Source organism: Xiphophorus hellerii, chromosome 18 (genome assembly GCF_003331165.1).
Source record: "Xiphophorus hellerii strain 12219 chromosome 18, Xiphophorus_hellerii-4.1, whole genome shotgun sequence".
Classification (NCBI taxonomy): domain Eukaryota; kingdom Metazoa; phylum Chordata; class Actinopteri; order Cyprinodontiformes; family Poeciliidae; genus Xiphophorus; species Xiphophorus hellerii.
The window spans coordinates 6,174,241-6,192,176 of NC_045689.1; the positions used below are offsets into that span (position 1 = coordinate 6,174,241).

A 17,936-nucleotide genomic window follows, 5' to 3' on the forward strand; every position below is an offset into this window, starting at 1 on the left:
TGCTGAGTTTTTGGCTGCTTTGGGAAAATTCAGCTCCCAGTTAATGATGTGATTGTGCCTCAGGGAAATCCCCGGAGTTATTTGAACTAAAGTCTAGAACAAAAAGTAAAGGGAAATGTACCTAGTACGATAAAATCAGCTCTATAAACCATCACAGCATTGTTTTCATGGGTTTAATTATGATTTTCTTTATTCTTGATTAACCATTACCCCATTTATTATTTTATTTTAATTTATTTATTTTGTATCTGTGAATGTTTGGCTCCCTTTAGTGGTTACTTTGAGAAACTAGGTCATGAAATTTATTACTACCTTACCCAGATCATTTAAAATATACTACTCAACCTTAGCTATTTAAAATGATTACTAAATGTAAATATTTGCATTGTTTTTCAAGCTATACTTGCAAACTATAAAGTTAATGTAATTTCTTTTTACCTGACTAAATGTTTTTTCGTTTTTATGTTGTTTTTAAAAAATTTTTTTTTACTATTGACCAAATTTGGAAAATGGAGGAAAATCCATTTGTTTCTAAATATTATCAGTAGGCGTAAAAAAAAAACCTGCTTAACATTCAGACCATTTTTGTACCATTAATGTGAAAGGGGTCTTTTTACAAATATGTCATATAAAATAAAATATAATAAAATAAAATAAAATACAAAGGGCCACGCTACATAAATTAAAATCAGATGGATTTTTGCATTGGAAAGAGTAAAAATCAATGTCATAGTAACTTAAAATGTGATTGGACAACGTCAGGATTAAAATTTTCTGATTGGCTGTGCATATGGGAGGCTGTAATTTCAAAATTATGTCACACTGTTTTAAGAGAGGTAGACAGTAGCTTTAGTGTTAAAGCAAAAACACTTACAGTAATGAAAATATCGCACGACTGGTCAAATATTGACTTGAAACCGGGCCATAGTGCCTTTGCGCCAAAGTTTACAGCCACCAATCAGGTACAGCGCTCTGGCGTGTTGCTAGGTAGATTATGTTAATATATGCAATGCAGCCATCTCTGCAGCTACCATTCTGAGGTAAGAACAACTTGTGCGTTTTCGACAAAATGTAAAAATTCATGGGATTAAACAGCGATCAGGTCTGTAGCTCGACTGTACAGAGGTGTTTACAGTGTCGCAAATTAAAATCTCGGTTTGTTTTTGCGGATATCCTCCGGCGGATAATATATTTATTTTGCGTAGGTCTCTTTGGATGTAGCTGTTGTTGTTAGTCCCACCCAAAATGGAGCCCGTTCTTCCTTGTTTCACGGCAGACTCGAAGGGCTGGGCTCAACTGGAAATGGGGGACGGGTGGGTTTAGCCAAATATTTCAGTCCTTAACGGTCTAAAAAAACCGGTTTGCCTCAGAGCGGATGATGAGTGGAGTTTTCCGCGGTGTGATAAGTGGAGTTAGGCGGACTGCCCGGCCTCCGTGCGGGGCTACACGGCCGTATTGCTGGCGTTGCGGCTCTGTAACTGCCCGTGTTTCCACAGCGCTGCTTTCTGTGGTATGGTCCGGTTGGGACCGGCAACCTGCGGGGTTAAAATGGGGGGGAATGAACATTTTATTGATTATACCAAGTAGGTTTATGAATGAGAGGAGAGAATTGGTGTTTTCCGTTTGGATTTGCGGCTGTGCTTTTAAGATTCCCTCACCCGGAGCGGCCTGCGGATCACCGGCCTTTTTCTGTGGAACGTTCCCCCGCAGAGAGGCTCATGTGGCGGCTCTGTTCACGCAGCGACACGCCGCTTTATTTTGGCAATCCCGGCCTGCCATTGGATCAAAACTGTGGCTGAATGTCACTAATTATCAATAATATCACATTACATATGTTTTTAATGAATGCACTCATTGATATTTTGGCCTACGCCCGCGCTTAAACAGAATAAAGATGATTACATTCCAGAGTTTTCTATGAATAAAAGTATTTGCCCCCTCACTAATTTTCTCTGGCATGCTTACATTTTTCAGACTTAGACTTTGACTCCTCTCCAGAACCATCACATATTCACTTTGAATATGTTTTATATTATTGTGCAGAATCATAACCCCAATGAAAACTTGTCAGGATTTTCATGTAAACACACCTTTCATAGGTGTTTTTTTTTATTTTTATTTTTTTTAAAGTTATTTTGGCCTACTTCATGATGTCTGGCAGGTTCTGTTAGTGGTTCTTTGGCTGAAAGCTCACACAGCAACTTGCTTTGTTTTTACTTACTCAACTCTCCAAATATGTGGTTAATTACATTTAATTCAGGATTTAACTATTACTTTTCCACACAGGGCAATGCTAGATGTATTTATGTTTTTTCCAGTCAGAAATAATATCATGTGAAAATATGTTTTTATTTGTAGTCAGGTTATCAACATCTGATACTAAATTTTGCTTGATGATTAGTGGTGGTAGTCTTACAAGAAACCTGTCGAAATAAAATGTTCATCCAAGTGTTAAATTTATTTAGGGTTGAAACGATTAGTCGTGATGAAACGATTATTGAAGTAATAGTCTATTAATTTAGTAATGGATTAATTGTTAACTAGAGTATGCAGAAATTAAAAGGCCATTTGAACAGTACCCTCAAAACAGTAATTACTGTACAAAAAATATCTACATTTTGCATTTAAAATGGAAAAAAACTTTTTTGTCTATAAATTTGTTCTACCAGAACTCTTCAAGTGGCAGTTTTAGCTTCACCCAGTTCAAATTCTGTGAAAGAAAATGAAGAAAATCTTCTATTAGGCACCTTTTTCTACCCAATTATTAATTGATTAATCCAAAAAATAATCAACAGATTAGCCCTACACTGTATGGATGTTAAATCAGAAAGCTTTTCACATGTTGATGTTTAGAAATATTTGTAGCTATAGATGCATCTTTTGCTACAAATGGAAAAAGGAATATGATTATTGCATTTTAGGCAACAAAATGTTTGTTTTCTTATTTTTAAAAGCACTTGTAGCATTTCTTTATGTGCAGTTTAAATGCAATTATAAGTGTTGAATAAAAAACTCAACACTTTGAAGCTGAATTTAAATTCTCCTTTAGGAATCCTTACTTAATTCCCCAACTGTATTTTTTAGGTAGTTTGCATATGAATAGAAAAATGCATAACTGGGCTGAGGAATCTTTTAAACAACTGTATTTTTCTGAGTTATCTTTGACAAAGAAGGTCTTTGAATGTGAAGTAATATTATCTAAAATCAGTTTAGTTTTGTTTTTTGTGACCGTATTACCTTTAGAATAGCAGGTGTGTGTATAATTTTTTATTTGTTTTTGTACTTTAGGCATCCCACGCTGTCAGGAGAACAGCGCTGCGGCTGCTAAAGGGTCTGGCGCTTCGTAGCCATGGAAACCAAACAGGAACCGTCGGCCGTGTGGAGCCAGACCGTCAACGACGACTCAAACAATTCAACACAGGTATGAAGTAAACCTGTTCCTGAGCTGCTGGTTCAGTCACTTTCATTCACACTGACAGAAAATAAAAACATTAATTTACTGCTTAAATATTTCCAGGATTTTAAATATCATCACGTTACATCAACAAACGCCATTTTTTGTGGGTTTTTGTTGAACCAACAGAAAGTTTTGCACGACTATAGAGTGGAAAGAAAATAGTTGTGACTTTGGTGATTGCTGTTGTGTGAACAAAAAACTGAAAAGTGTGGTGTGCCGCTGTGTCCAGCCACTCTGAATTTGTAAAACCACCTTTTGGTGGGATTACAGATGGAGGTGGTTTGACTAGGCCATTCTTCCATGTGAAAATACTTTGATCTGTAGCTAAGGCTGTCTGTGCTGTTTGGGGATGTCCGAACAACACCGACAGAATCGTTTTGTCTGGTCCTACAAACCGACCTACAGTGATGTATTAGAATCGTTGCAGATGGAAAAACGGAGTACATTTTTCATTTTTGCCAGAAAATTTCAGGACTTTCAAGAAAAAAAACAAGAAAATTTTTTCTCAAATGATTCTGTGATTAATCTTATAATTTGAGGTCTTTTCAAACTCAGACATTTCCCTGTTTTTTCTCAGTTTTTTTTTTTTTAGACTAATCTAAAAATTTCTGAGTTTTTTATAAGACATTTTCAACTTTTAAATTCAGAAATGTCCTTATTTTTTTTTCAAAAAAAAAATGTCTAAAGATTTTAGTTTTTTTCTAGAAAGTTTTTTTTACTTTTCAAGCTCAGAAAATTTCTGAGATTAATCTTAAAATGTCTCAGATTTTTGTCAGAAATTTACTCTTTTTTTCATTTACAATGACCTAATATGTCATTGTACAGACATCATGCAGACGGACTTATTTTAAAATTTTTGAACAGGGAGGTTTTCAGTAACTAGTTTTAATTATTAGAAGTATTACTGGAATATTCTGGTTATTAGAAGTATTTTCATTTATTAGCCGTGTTTATTTTGGCATTCATTTTAATTTATAGTAGCGACCATTTACTGAAAAACAGATCGATTCATTAAACTGGGCTGAATACTGAAAGGATTTGAACAAAGTTCTTGTATTTGAGAATCAACTAATAGCTAAATTAGAAAACGACCCAGAAAGCTCAGAAACAGTCTGCCTTTATTTTATCAAAACAAACGTCTGAGATTTTCTTCAAGAATTTCAGTAAATTTCAGTAAAGTTAGTTGAATGCTTAGCAGATAAAAACAGTAAATCATTTTGTGATTTTTACTTTGATTGCATACAGTGAAGTTTCAGGGAACAGAGAGATAATTTTCTCATCTAAAAGTTGGAGCTTTGTGCTGCAGGTGCATTTTGAAGGCAGCGCCGTGACCCAGATTGTGTACAGTGGCGATCAGTCGGACCGGGCGGAACAGCAGGTGGTCTACACAGCGGAGGGGAACTCCTTCACCTCTGTGGAGTCTGCAGAGCACACGCTGGTCTACATTCATCCTGCAGACGGCAGCCAAGTAAACATGGAGCTCTTTTATTTACTAAAGACTAAAACAAGCCCAGAACTGTCTCTGAGATACTTTCACCCTTTCCTCAGGCGGTGTTTTCTGATCAGCCTCAGGTGGCTTACATCCAGCAGGATGGCACGACTCAGCAGGTACGGCTGCCTCGCTGTCCCACGTTTCTCTGACTCGCTGAGAGTTGGTTTTTTTCACAAACAGGTTTTTTCCTCCCTCACCTACAGGTGACTGTTCTCCTTCCTGGTGGACAGAATGTGAATGCTGCCAATCTGCACGTTCTCAGTAACGTAGCAGAGGCTCCACAAGCCATCCTGGAGCCAGTTTCCCAGGTGAGCAGGCATTCAGGCCTGCAGCTAATGAACATCTTAGCTATTCTGTCAATTATTCTGATGATTAATCAATTACTCTGGTGATTAATCTGGTGATTAATGAATTATTCTGGCGATTAATCAATTATTCTGGGGATTAATTAGAATAAAAATTGCCATGTTCTTCAGATTTTTCACTTAACCACTCAAGCTTTTTTATACAGTATTTTAAATACATAAAAGTGAAAATAAATAAGTAATTTAATTACTTTTAAATAAGGAAATAAACATTTTATTGCCTAAAATGCAATAACACTATCCCTGCAGTAAACAGTTGACCATTTGTAGCAAGGGAAAAACTCAGCTCTTTCTGCTTGATTTAACAGGATGTATTGAGTATTTATTGGATTGCCAATTAACAACTGAATAGCTAAAGGTGATAATTGATTTTTTATTTTATTTTACAAGGCTTTTTTTATTCCATGAAGTTTTTTTATTCCTCAAATGCAAAATGTATATATTTTCTTAGTTATAGCTATAATTTCAATGACTGATTAATCCGATTAATTGTTTCAGCCCTAGATACTTTTATCTGTGAAAATGTTGATCTCAGCAAATAAAGTTAGAATTCATTCTGACAGAGTTTAATGTAATAGACCTGCAGGAGTTTAGGTTGTTTCTGTCATATTATCATGTATGTCATACATCTTATCCTGTGTTCAATCGTCTTTGTCAGATATTCCAAATATTTGTTTTAATATCTCATTAAAACAAATATTTAATTGCAGCCAACTGTTGACTGTCTCTCGTAGGAGCATCTGTCCAACTCCCTGACAGACATGGCCGACATCGCTGAGCCCCCCAGCAGCCCGCTTGGAGCCACCGACTCCACAGACGACTCAGACGAAGTCGACGACGAAGACTCGGAGATGGACGACTGGGAGCTGCGACACCCTCCGCTGTTCGACCCTCACGCCCTCTGTGAGCGGAGCTCTGCGCCGCCGCCACATCTGGAACAAAAACATCTAGTTTGATTCATTTCCTTTGTCTGCGTCCACCTCAGGGTGCGAGGAGTGCAACAGTTCCAACCCTTCAGACTGTCCGCTGCACGGCCCCCTGCATCCCATCCCCAACCGGCCCGTGTTATCCAAAGCCAGGGCCAGCCTGCCTCAGATTCTGTACATCGACCGCTTCCTGGGAGGAGTCTTCTCCAAGAGGCGCATCCCCAAGCGAACCCAGTTTGGCCCTGTGGAGGCGCCGCTGGTTTCCCAGAGTGAGCTGCAAGACCACAATTTTAAATTAAAAGTAAGTCATGTGAGGCTGCACAGCGTTCAGTTCATTTATGAACGCAAACAACCGACTACTGCTGTGAGTTCAAGCTAATTCCCCCTGAGAGCAGACCGCAGGATGGTAAAAGTCTCCAAAATACAGCAGAGTCCTGGTACTGTTAAAGGCCGCAACTAACGATTATGTTAGAAATAAATTATTCTGACGATTAATCTGTTTTATTGAGGATTGAGGATTAATCAAATATTCTGACGATTAATTGATTACTCTGACGATTAATCAGAATACAAATTGCCACATTCTTCAGATTTTTCATTTAACCACTTAAGCTTTTTTAATATAATAGAAATACGTAAAAAAAAAAAAGATGTAAATAAACACATCCTTTAATTCATTTTTAATAAGAAAATAAACATTTTATTGCCTCAAATTCAATAGTACAGCATTTCTTTAGTGAACGATTATGTTTTGTAGCGAAGGATGCATCTGCAGCTAAAAAATACTTTTAACATCAACATGTGGAAGGCTGAGCTCTTTCTGCTTGAGTTACCATTACAGTGTTGGGCTGATCTGTTGATTATTTTTTTTATTAATAAGTAGGAAGAAATGGTGTTTAACAGGAGATTTTATTTTATGTTTTACAGAATTTGAACCAGTTAAAGCTAAAAATGCTACTTGATGAGTTTTGGGTAGAATATATGTACAAACAGAAGTTTTTTTTTTATGCAAAACATTTATATTTTTGCACAGTTTTGGTTTAATTGCTGCTCTTCGTGTGCCGTTCTTTCAGCGCATGGCCTTTTCTGCGTCTGTATACCCCAGCTAACGATTAATCGATTAATAAACTAGTTAATGAATGTTTCAGTAATCGATTAATCACTGTTAATTTGATTAATCGTTTCTCATCATGTGTGTCTGATGGTTTGTTTCTCCGTCAGGTGTGCATGCTGGATGCAGAGAAGGAAGAAGAGAAGCCAAGCGACGTCTGGTTGGATCTCTCCGACGAGGAAAGCTGCAACTGGATGATGTTTGTGAGGCCGGCGCAGAACCACCTGGAGCAGAACCTGGTGGCCTACCAGTACGGCTCCGACATCTTTTACTCCACCATCAAACACATCCAGCCCAAGCAGGAGCTGAAGGTCGGTGAGCGCTGGATACAAAAAAAGAAAAAATCACAAAGTCTTAACTAATTTTGATGTAGTTTTTAGTGCAAATATCTTGGTGCCCTTGAAATAAGACAAAACAAATCTACAAATAACTTTTCAGAAAGATAGAAGAGCTTATTTATAATTCTTGAGTGTTGATTTAAAAAGTTTACTCACTCCTAACGGTGGAAATTTATTGTTTTGTTTATCATTTATCATGAAAAATGTCTTATTATGGTAAGAATTTTGATTTATTATTCTCCTGATAAATTTTAGTTTCTGATTCTGAATAAAAAACAAAACTGACAGTGATCAGAAATGTTAGATTTGTTTTTTCCTCAACTATTTGTTCCTTGAGTGAATTAATAAATATCCGTAAATGAGTAAATGGGAATGTTTTTCAAAAACATTCCCATTTAATATTTTGTGTTGCAAAAACACAAAATAATATTACTGACTAGTTTCTGGTAAATATTTCAGTACACTTCAATTAGATAAAACTAACTTGGAGGTAACTTTTCTACAATAGAAACTTATTTTAAGTCAATAATTCCTTATTATTGATTTAAAAAGTCATAGTTCCACTGGCAGATTATTTGACTTATACTATGAAAAAATGTTTTAAGTGAAATAATCTCTCAATATAACAAGTACTTTTTAATAAATATTAATTAATCATTGACTTAAAAAAGCTCATATTTCTTGCTGTAATGCTATTTGTAAGTTAGTTTTGTCTTATTTCAAGTGTAATAAAATATTTGCACAAGAAACTTGACAATACATTTGAAACAAAACAAAACTAACTTAAAAGTTAGTTTTTAAACTTTTTAAATACATTTACGTATTTTTTTTTTTTCATTCATACCAGGAGAAAAATGTCCTGCTATAAGTCAAAACAAGTACGGCTGGCCAATGTGGAATTTTATTGTGATATTTTGTGGTACTGTAGTGATAACGATAAAGATTATGATGAAAAAGAAAATATAATTGCTACTTCTTTTTTAGGTAAATGTTTCTCTGTGACTGCATGGCGCAGCATCTGTAGCGCCAAAAACACAAACACTGCAAAAACACTAAATATCACCAAGCATTTTTTTAAAGATATTTTCACAAGAAACCAGACAAAAATACTTGGTAAGATTTTGTGACTTTGTAAGATGAATGATGCAATGAGCCAAAACAGCAAAAAAAGTTATTTATTGCTGTGGTCTTAAAATATTTTTTTCTGCAGGTTTGGTACGCCGCCTCGTACGCAGACTTTGTGAACCAGAAGATCCACGATGTTACGGACGAGGAGCGTAAAGGTGAGTTTTTCTTCCGTCTGGTTTCGGACGCGTCGGCAGCGGCTTCCTGACCTCCGCCTCGCCTCGTTCGCCCAGCGCTCCAGGAGCAGGAGTGGAACTGGCCGTGCTACGAGTGCAACCGGCGCTTCGTGAGCTCCGAGCAGCTGCAGCAGCACCTCAACATGCACGACGACAAGCTCAGCTCCGCTTCCAGGTGGAAACTCTTACTTCTCATCGCCATGGCTCCTGTTTTATTTTATATATCTTTTTTTATTTAGTGACGTCTAACTTATCTCTGCGAGTGTCCGGTTTCAGATCCAGAGGCCGCGGCAGAGGAAGAGGCAGGAAGCGGTTTGGGACGGGGAGGCGACCGGGACGGCCGCCAAAATTTATCCGTCTGGATCCAGCTGCAGACACCAATGGAGACAAGACGGCAGTAAGGGGACCGTTCCATCATTTTGTAAATTAACAGATGGAGAATCTGCTGAGAGAAGTAAAGACTAGGGTGATGGCCAAGAGGCCTTCTAATCTCTCAGATTAAGGATGCATGAAGCTGCTCAGCAATATTAGAAAGCCATTAAAGCCATTAAAGATAATGATGTTCCCATTGGGTCTTGAGAAAAATAGAAATAAGTTTTGGTGCAATTTTTACAGTTAAAAAATGAGCCTAAACAAATAAATCACATTTTTAGTTTGTTTTATTCTTTTTTTTAAATCTAGAATATTGCATAAAAGTGCAACATTTCTCTGCAGTCACCTCAGAAAGTGAAAGAGATTAATTTCACTTAGAGTAAAAATATTTTGAGCTTTTATTTTTTGCAATTTTAATGACTATGGCTTACAGGAAAAGACCAAGCAAAAATTAGGTTTTAAGCACAAAAGTATGTAAAGTTAACAAATTTAAGAATATTTGGAACATTAAAATATAAAACAAATAAGCAAAAGTGAAACTTATAAAGCTGAATAAAATATAAAAAATAGAAATACTGCAAAGTTACAAATAATTATGTACAAAAAATAAGATAGTGAGAAAATTCAAGATATTAAAAATAATACAAATAAATTATAAAAAACTAACTATATTTAAAAGACTAAAAATAATAATATAAAAAATAAAAATTATTAGAAAATTATAAATATTAAAACAAAAATACTAAAACAAAATTATTTTAAAAATATACATATTTGATACTAAAAATAATATAAAAAAGCTAAAAATTAGTAGAAAGTAAAAAACATTAAAACCAAATTATTTAAAACAGTAAATAAATAATTCAGAATTATTATTTTTTGTTTTTTTTTTACCCCTCCAGGGGGTCTTTTTGTGGGCTCTAGTGTCCCTTATATGACAGTAGGCTGACAGGAAACGGGGAAGGAGAGGGGGGAAGACATGCGGCAAATGTCGTCAGGTCCGGGAGTCGAACCCGCGACGGCCGCGTCGAGGACTCAAGGCCTCCAAATACGGGTCGCGCTAACCGCTACGCCACCACGGCACGCCCATTATCATTATTGTTGTTGTGTTTGACCAGTAAGACTGGCATAAACTGTGGTGATGGTAACAACTTTGAACCAACAATAATAAATATATTTTTAAAAAAGCATAAAGATATTAGAGATGAAAGGTGGATTTATTTGTACGTAAACGTCTAAACCAGCCGACCAACATTGTGACGATGTTTTCATCAGGAGCTGCTGGATCTGACGGAGAAGCCGCTGGAGGAGGACGGCGCCCAGAACGGGCTGAAGGAGGTCGACACGGAGCCGGAGGGGGAGGCCGGGACGGAGGACGAGGGTCCGCCGGACCCCCCCGCCGAGGAGCCGCTGCTGCAGGCCGACGCCCCGCCGCCTCGCCCCGACCCGGCCGTTCCTGTGAAGGACGACCCGGCGCCGAGTGGGCAGCCAGAACCAAGCCTGACCTCCCAGGACCTTCACCGCGCCAAAAAGATCCGGGTGAGACTCTGAGACTCTGTTCCTGAGGAAGAGTCTCACTTTCTGGTGCCGCTTTACGCTTGACAACGCTTTGTCTCTTCTTCCTCAATGTGTGCCTCCCTCTCAGGCGGACGAGCAGGTAGGTGAAACCCGGAAGACGACGAGAAACAAACATTTACTTTGTGTAGGACAACTGGGGCGGCTGACATCCTCAGCTTTTTGTGTTGTTTTTAAGCTGAAACAGAAAAAGTCGCTGCAGGTTACCGGAGTGAATTTGGCCACACGTTCTTCAAATCAAACAAAATTGATGTCAGACGTTTGTGCAGCAAAAAACCTTCTGAAGGTGTTAATAAATGTTTCCAGAGGTCATGAAAGGTCAACTTGCTAACAAGTCATGTAGAAATTTTGAGATTAATCTTGAAAAACAAGGGAATTTCTGAACTCTAAGAGTTGAAAATATGTAATAAAAATGTTTTTGATTTTTAGATTAATGTCAGAAATTGTCTAGAAAAAACTGGGAAATTTCTACTTTTTTTTTTTTTTTTTTAGATTAATCTAGTTAATTTGCTTATTAATCCAATTCATTAGCAATTTGTTTTGACTTTTCAAACTCAGAAATTTCAATGTTTTTTCTAGAAAGGTTCTGAGATTAATCTCACATTTTCTGAGTTGTTTGTTCTGCTTTTGTTTTGAGGATGGTAAGGATTTGCAAAGGTGAAAGGTCAACCAACCCAAATTGAACAAATTTGATTTCAATGCATTGTGCTTTGTTTGTATGATGGAGTATCAGGGCTAAACTGAGAAAATAGCTATGAGAACAAAGTCATTACAAGAATAGAGTCGAAATAATATGAGAATAAAGTCAGAATATTAACAGAACAAAGTCATAAAATTATGAGAATAAAGTAACATTAATAAATATTCTCATATTTTAATTTTTGTATTTTCTTAGCGTTGCCCTAATCCTCTGTCATACGTTTGTAATAGTTTGATAGTTTGTGCTGGCAAAAAGTTTTTTGTTTGTTTATAATTTTGAAGACATGAATACAGATTTTTATTTAAAATGATTGTGGCACAAATAAAAAATTTTGCTGCAGCAATTTTGTTAGATTTGGGTAATATGGTGGTGGTGCAGTAACATTTCCAAAACAAAAGCAGCACAAATTAAAGTTTTATCAGCACAAACGTAGCACCAATTTCATTTGATTTGAAGGACATGGCCGGGGCTGGTTGACCTTGCTTGACCTCTGACAATTGTTATTAAATCTTTAAAATGACAGCAGCAAAAACAACAAAATGTTGCTGGTTTGAAGAATGCCCGGGGGTCGACTTCCCTCAGGTCTGCAGGTTTTGCTGCGGCTAACCTCCGGCTGCTCTCTGCCTCCCAGAATGCCGCGCTGCAGCATCTCTTCATCAGGAAGAGCTTCCGGCCGTTCAAATGCACGCTGTGCGGCAAGGCCTTCCGGGACAAAGACAAGCTGGAGCTCCACCTGCGGGTCCACGGCCGCGACGCCTACGCCTTCTCCTGCCACTGCTGCGGGAAGAGCTTCGTGAGCGACGCGGCGCTGGAGGACCACCTGCTGGTGCACGCAGAGAGCCGCTCCTACTCCTGCCTCCTGTGTCCGGAGACGTTCGAGAGGCTGGAGCTGCTGAAGGACCACGTGGACGTCCACGCCGTGGACGGCTGCTTCAGCTGTCCGTCCTGCAACAAGAGCTTCACGGACTTCATCCAGGTTGGTCTGGAGCCTGCAGCTCTTAGAAACCCACAAAGGAAATGTTGTGATTATCTAAGATTTTTGCTTAATTTGTTTTACGTTAAAACATTTTGTGCATTAGATATTTAGAAAATTGTTTTTTGTGGCTTGAAGCGAGTTTTATTTTGTAGCAGCGGTGTTAAAAGTGGTTCTTTGAATGGAAGAAGTTGCTGACCCCTGGGCCAGAGTGATGCTAACGGATGTAGGCCTAAAATGATTAATAGTGATGAATCAATTATTGAAATAATCATCAACTAATTTAATGATCGATTAATCATTAGCTGGTATGCTGCAACAAACAATTATCTTAGTAATCGATTAATCGGTTAGTCTGACAATTAATCACATAAAAAATGGGACATTCTGCTGATTTTTTATTTAACCACTTAAGCATTTTTATAAAACATTAGAAATATCTGAATCTAAATGTGTTTTTTAAAGCAAACAGCCTTTTTTTCAGACGGTATACTCCAGTTAGAGATTAATCAAATGATAAATTGATCATAAGTCAAACAGACAAAGATGAGCTTTTCACACATTGATGTATTATTTTTTACTTGCATCATCGTGAACCTTATAAAGGGCTTTAACACACAGCAGAAACAAAGAGCTGAACATCAGTAATAAATAAATAAAATAACGGATTATCACAATTCACACTGATAAAATCAAGACCAATGATGGTTCAATTCTACAAATGTCAACCATACGCTAAAGGGAAGCTGTTTCTGTGTGTTAGGGTTGAATTATTTGTATTTTTTATGCATCTCTATATGAATTTAGCTTAAGTGCTTAAATTAAAAGTCTGCAGAATGGACCAATTGTCTTTATCTGATCAAATTGATTAATCGTCTACTAAAATAATCGTAGAGTTCCTTAGACTTTCTCATTCTCCTGAGTTTTGGACTTTGTGCTTTTCCATAGATGAAGAAGCATGTCCGCTGCTTCCACTCAGAGAAGATCTTCCAGTGTCCAGACTGCGATAAGGCCTTCTGCCGACCGGACAAGCTGCGGCTCCACATGCTGCGCCACTCCGACCGCAAGGACTTCCTGTGCTCAACCTGCGGCAAGCAGTTCAAGGTGCGCCGCCGAAGGCTAGCAGCTAGCTTTGTTACCCGAAACCAAATCGTTAATCACTAATGTTTCTCCCACCAGAGGAAGGATAAGCTGCGGGAACACATGCAGCGCATGCACAATCCGGACAGAGAGGCCAAGAAGTCCGACCGGACCCACCGCTCCAAAGCCCACAAAACCAAGGTCCCCTCCACCGACCTGGAAAGCTTCGTGTTCAAATGCAGGCTGTGCATGATGGGATTCCGACGCCGAGGGATGCTGGTGAGCGGCGGCTCTTGGGGACGAAGCGGACCGGGAGTCGGCGCCTCGCTCAGCTCTGGTTTCCTGTCTGCAGGTCAATCATCTGTCCAAACGGCATCCGGAGATGAGAATCGACGACGTGCCAGAGCTGACGTTACCGATCATCAAACCCAACAGAGATTACTTCTGCCAATACTGCGATAAGGTTTTTTTTTTTTATAACAAACACAACACAGAGCCAGTGTAGTTATGATGCAAACTGAAGTGTGAAAAAAAAAATCTGGTGTGGATAAAGGGTAAAAAATGATAATAAATGTACTAAACAAAAGAAATAACCGGTGGCAGCGGCTGGAAGCTGCCACTGTTTTGGGGTAATGCTGATGTCAGTGTTAGTTCTAATGCCTGTTTGCAAGTAATTACTTAATTTGAAATGATGATGTTATTAGTTATTAAACCTAGGAAGACTTGTACTATTTTGACTTAATTTACCTGAATGGAAAGTGGCAGGTCCAGTGGCTTCGGTGGCAGCCGCCACTAATTAAATATGAATTTGTTTGTTTTGAGCAAATCAATAAAAAACAAGAATACATTTGCAAACGTACACACATGCATGCATTTAAAAATGTTTAAAAAAATCCAATGTTTTGTAAAAGCAGTGTCAGCTGCCAGCAGAACTGCCACTTTCCATGAAGTAGATGTAGTCAAAATATTACAAGTCTTACATAGTTTAATACCAACGGGCCAAATAACTAGCACGTTTTCTGAAAACCGGACTGACCTTCCCTAAAGCAGCTGCCGGAAGCTGCCACTGATTGAGCTTCCTGTCTCTCCTTTCATCCTGCCGTTTATTGACGGGTTTTTTCTCTGCAGGTGTATAAGAGCGCCAGTAAAAGGAAAGCTCACATCCTGAAGAACCACCCGGGGGCGGAGTTACCCCCCAGCATCCGGAAGCTGCGCCCGGCTGCTCCCGGAGAGCCGGACCCGATGCTCAGCACCCACACCCAGCTGACCGGAACCATAGCAACCGCGCCGGTCTGCTGCCCGCACTGTGCCAAACAATACAGCAGCAAGGTGAGCGGGCTTCATCAGCCAGGTCTTCTCCTCACTCAGGAGCAGGGATTTCTAACAAAAACAACTTTTTTTCCCCCCCAGACTAAGATGGTGCAGCACATCAGAAAGAAGCATCCCGAGTTCGCCCAGCTGGCCAACACCATCCACTCTCCTCTGACCACGGCGGTGGTCGCTCCGGCAGTCATCACCGCTGATGGTGCAACGGCAGAGGCTGTAGTGGTGAGAACGAACACTCCTCAGAAAGATTCACTGAACGCAGAGAATAAACATTTACCATCATCTAGAGAGATACTCACTCAGTGGACAAGATTCAAACACAGACAGCCTGCAAAATATGTATGTATGTATGGATAGGTGAACAGATTCATTCATTCACTGATGAACTAATTGACTGGATCTTTCAGACTAAATGACAGAAAATCTAAATGTTTCTCTTCACTCTGATTTCTTTCCTGGATTGTTGGGTCAAATGTTTTGCTTCTTTGCGTCAGACCACCGACCTGCTGACCCAGGCCATGACGGAGCTTTCCCAGACGCTGACCGCAGACTACCGGACCTCGCAGGGAGACTACCAGCGGATCCAGTACATCCCAGTGTCCCAGGCGGGCGGCGGCCTGGCGCAGCCGCAGCACATCCAGCTGCAGGTCGTCCAGGTCGCGCCGGTGAGATAACAACCAGCCAGGCCTTAAATAAAAACAAAAATACGTTTTTTATTACACCAGATACTGTTTCTGATTTTCTAAAAAATTATTTACAAATGACAGAAAATATTGACTGTCAAAAAGTGGCTTTTCTGTCAATCGTCCCTTCTATTCGTTGGACATCAGAATATTATGGCTGAGCTGTGAGAATTTTTGTTTCATTTCCAGAATAAAAACCTCAAAAATTGACCAGAAGGAAACCTTTTAAAATTACAAGAAAAACGTTTGAATATTGAATAAAAATTTTTTGTACATCTGTTTTGGTTTCAGTTGCTTCTACAAACAACCTAAGCGCTTTAAAAAAACAAACAAACAAAAAAGACAAACACCTGGCTGTTCATGGCAATAAGTTAATGTTTTTTGGTGTCTGAAAAATGAGCCGTTTCAAAAACCTCCAGAATGTAGCATCACAAATGAGCAGGCACTGCCCGTTACCTAGCAACCCAAACTGAATTCCAGCACGTTTGGTCAACTGGGTTTACCACTGTCTGCGCTGTACAATGGCTGCTGGAAAAGACAAGTTCTTTGGTCAAAGGAGTTAAAAATAGGCAGAACAGAGCAAACTACAGTCTCGTTGTCTAAGAATAATTTTACGCTAAAAAAGTAACGAACATGTCTAAGGAAGCATAACCTTTAAATCTCCAAAACCCAAATATTTGATAGATTTGATGAGATTGATGATGGAGTTGTGCTTCTTTGCGTCTGCAGGCCGCCTCTCCTCACTCCCAGGCCCAGACAGTCGATGTGAGCCAGCTGCACGACCCCCACAGCTACAGTCAGCACTCCATCCAGGTGCAACACATCCAGGTGTCGGAGTCCTCCGGCGCCGCTCAAGCCGCCACGCAGGTAAATAACTAGAACTCGTTCTGCAATACAATTATACGTCTACGTTGGTTTATGCTGAGCGTCCCTCCAGGGAAACAGTCAGCCTCTAAGCCCCGCCTCCCAGCAACCCAATCAGGAGCTGAGCCCCGCCCAGCTGACCCCCGTCACTCTGGGTCAAGGTCACGCCATGCAGACCGGCACCTCCCAGCAGCAGGGGGCGGTGCAGCATGCCTACATCCCCGGAAACTGGAACTACAGAGGCTACTGTGAGTGACTCTAAATCCACAGCTCTTCTTCTCCTCCTTCTGTTTGGATCCATGAGAATAAAAAGTCAACCCCAAACTGTTCCAGCATCTGAGATCCAGATGATGGCGCTACCTCACGCGCAGTACGTGATCGCGGAGCCCGGCACGCCCGCGTCTGGAGTCAACAGCAGCCAGGTGAAGACGGTGAGTCCCAATCATACCGAATCTACCAGAATACACACATCCTAAGACAAACTAACTAAACTATCGTTTCCTTGATGACAGCATGTCTCTTTCCACATGCTGACAACTTTATTTGTAATTGATAATAATAAAACTTAATTTATGGAGCTGGAAGTTTTTTTTATTTGTCTCTCAGGCACACTTTGTCATCTCTGAGGGTCAGACCGACCTGGAGACGAAGCAGGCGGCTCCTCAGAGCACGACCCAGACCCAGACCCAGACCGACCACCTGGACCCGCCGCCTGCGACCCAGCAGGCCGCCACGCAGTACATCATTACCACGACGACCAACGGCGGCGGCACTGGCGAAGTCCACATCACCAAGCCGTGACCTCTGGGCGTTTCCGCTGGTCTCACTGAAGAATCACGGCGTGGACCTGTGGACATTTAAAGGAAACGAAAGGCTCCCAGCACAGTTTTATGTGTCTGAATGTTAATGAGCTGCTGCCAGAACTTTATCAGGAAATTAAAATAAAGTTTCCACCCAGGACTGAAAACACCGACGACGACAGGGGGAAAACACACTACTTCTAACATCATGCACTGAAAAATAAAACTGAGTTGTGCTTTTTGGGTTTTCTAAAATAAAAATAAATGAAGTGAACCTCTGTTCTAATCCAGGTTTATGTTACAAAAATATTAGGGTTTTATTTGTGAATGACGTGAAAACCCAGTTAGAGATGTTACAATCATGCAGGGACGTGTCGTCTGTTGGATGTTACCGCACAGTGTTGTTGATTTTTGTGAATTTTCTCCCATCAGTTTCCTCTTCTGACAGATTTTATTTGCTGGATCGTTATGAAATATTTTAGTATCGGAATCTGTTGTCTTTGTCATCAGTTTTTATAGTAAAATGTTGGAAAAACAAACACGGCTCATGCGTTCTTCAAAATCTTTCCGTTT

At 39.6% G+C, this 17,936-nt stretch overlaps 1 protein-coding gene across 2 annotated transcripts; it reads left to right on the plus strand.

Moving 5' to 3' along the window:
• Positions 1-952: 952 nt before the first annotated feature.
• Positions 953-17,902, plus strand: prdm10 (PR domain containing 10). Of its 2 annotated transcripts, XM_032545865.1 has the most exons (24): positions 953-1,040; positions 3,289-3,421; positions 4,764-4,925; positions 5,006-5,065; positions 5,153-5,257; positions 6,049-6,217; positions 6,300-6,541; positions 7,462-7,662; positions 8,900-8,972; positions 9,048-9,165; positions 9,267-9,387; positions 10,638-10,901; positions 11,008-11,019; positions 12,269-12,613; positions 13,559-13,714; positions 13,790-13,969; positions 14,043-14,153; positions 14,819-15,019; positions 15,101-15,238; positions 15,511-15,681; positions 16,429-16,566; positions 16,637-16,811; positions 16,897-16,994; positions 17,170-17,902. In XM_032545865.1, exons 2-24 carry the CDS (start codon positions 3,350-3,352, stop codon positions 17,362-17,364), a joined length of 3,507 nt encoding a protein of 1,168 aa, XP_032401756.1. In that variant the 5' UTR covers positions 953-1,040; positions 3,289-3,349; the 3' UTR covers positions 17,365-17,902. The 2 variants fall into 2 exon arrangements, with proteins under 2 accessions (XP_032401756.1, XP_032401755.1); XM_032545864.1 differs by lacking the exons at positions 953-1,040; positions 3,289-3,421; positions 4,764-4,925; positions 5,006-5,065; positions 11,008-11,019 and having other exon boundaries at positions 5,159-5,257; positions 17,170-17,364.
• Positions 17,903-17,936: the final 34 nt, after the last annotated feature.

Excerpts from the sequence above, each read along its gene's own strand:
- prdm10 (XM_032545865.1), top strand. The coding sequence starts at position 3,350 with ATGGAAACCAAACAGGAACCGTCGGCCGTGTGGAGCCAGACCGTCAAC. Across the intron at positions 12,614-13,558 it reads GCTTCACGGACTTCATCCAG|ATGAAGAAGCATGTCCGCTG; the intron begins GTTGGTCTGGAG and ends GCTTTTCCATAG. Across the intron at positions 15,239-15,510 it reads CAACGGCAGAGGCTGTAGTG|ACCACCGACCTGCTGACCCA; the intron begins GTGAGAACGAAC and ends TCTTTGCGTCAG.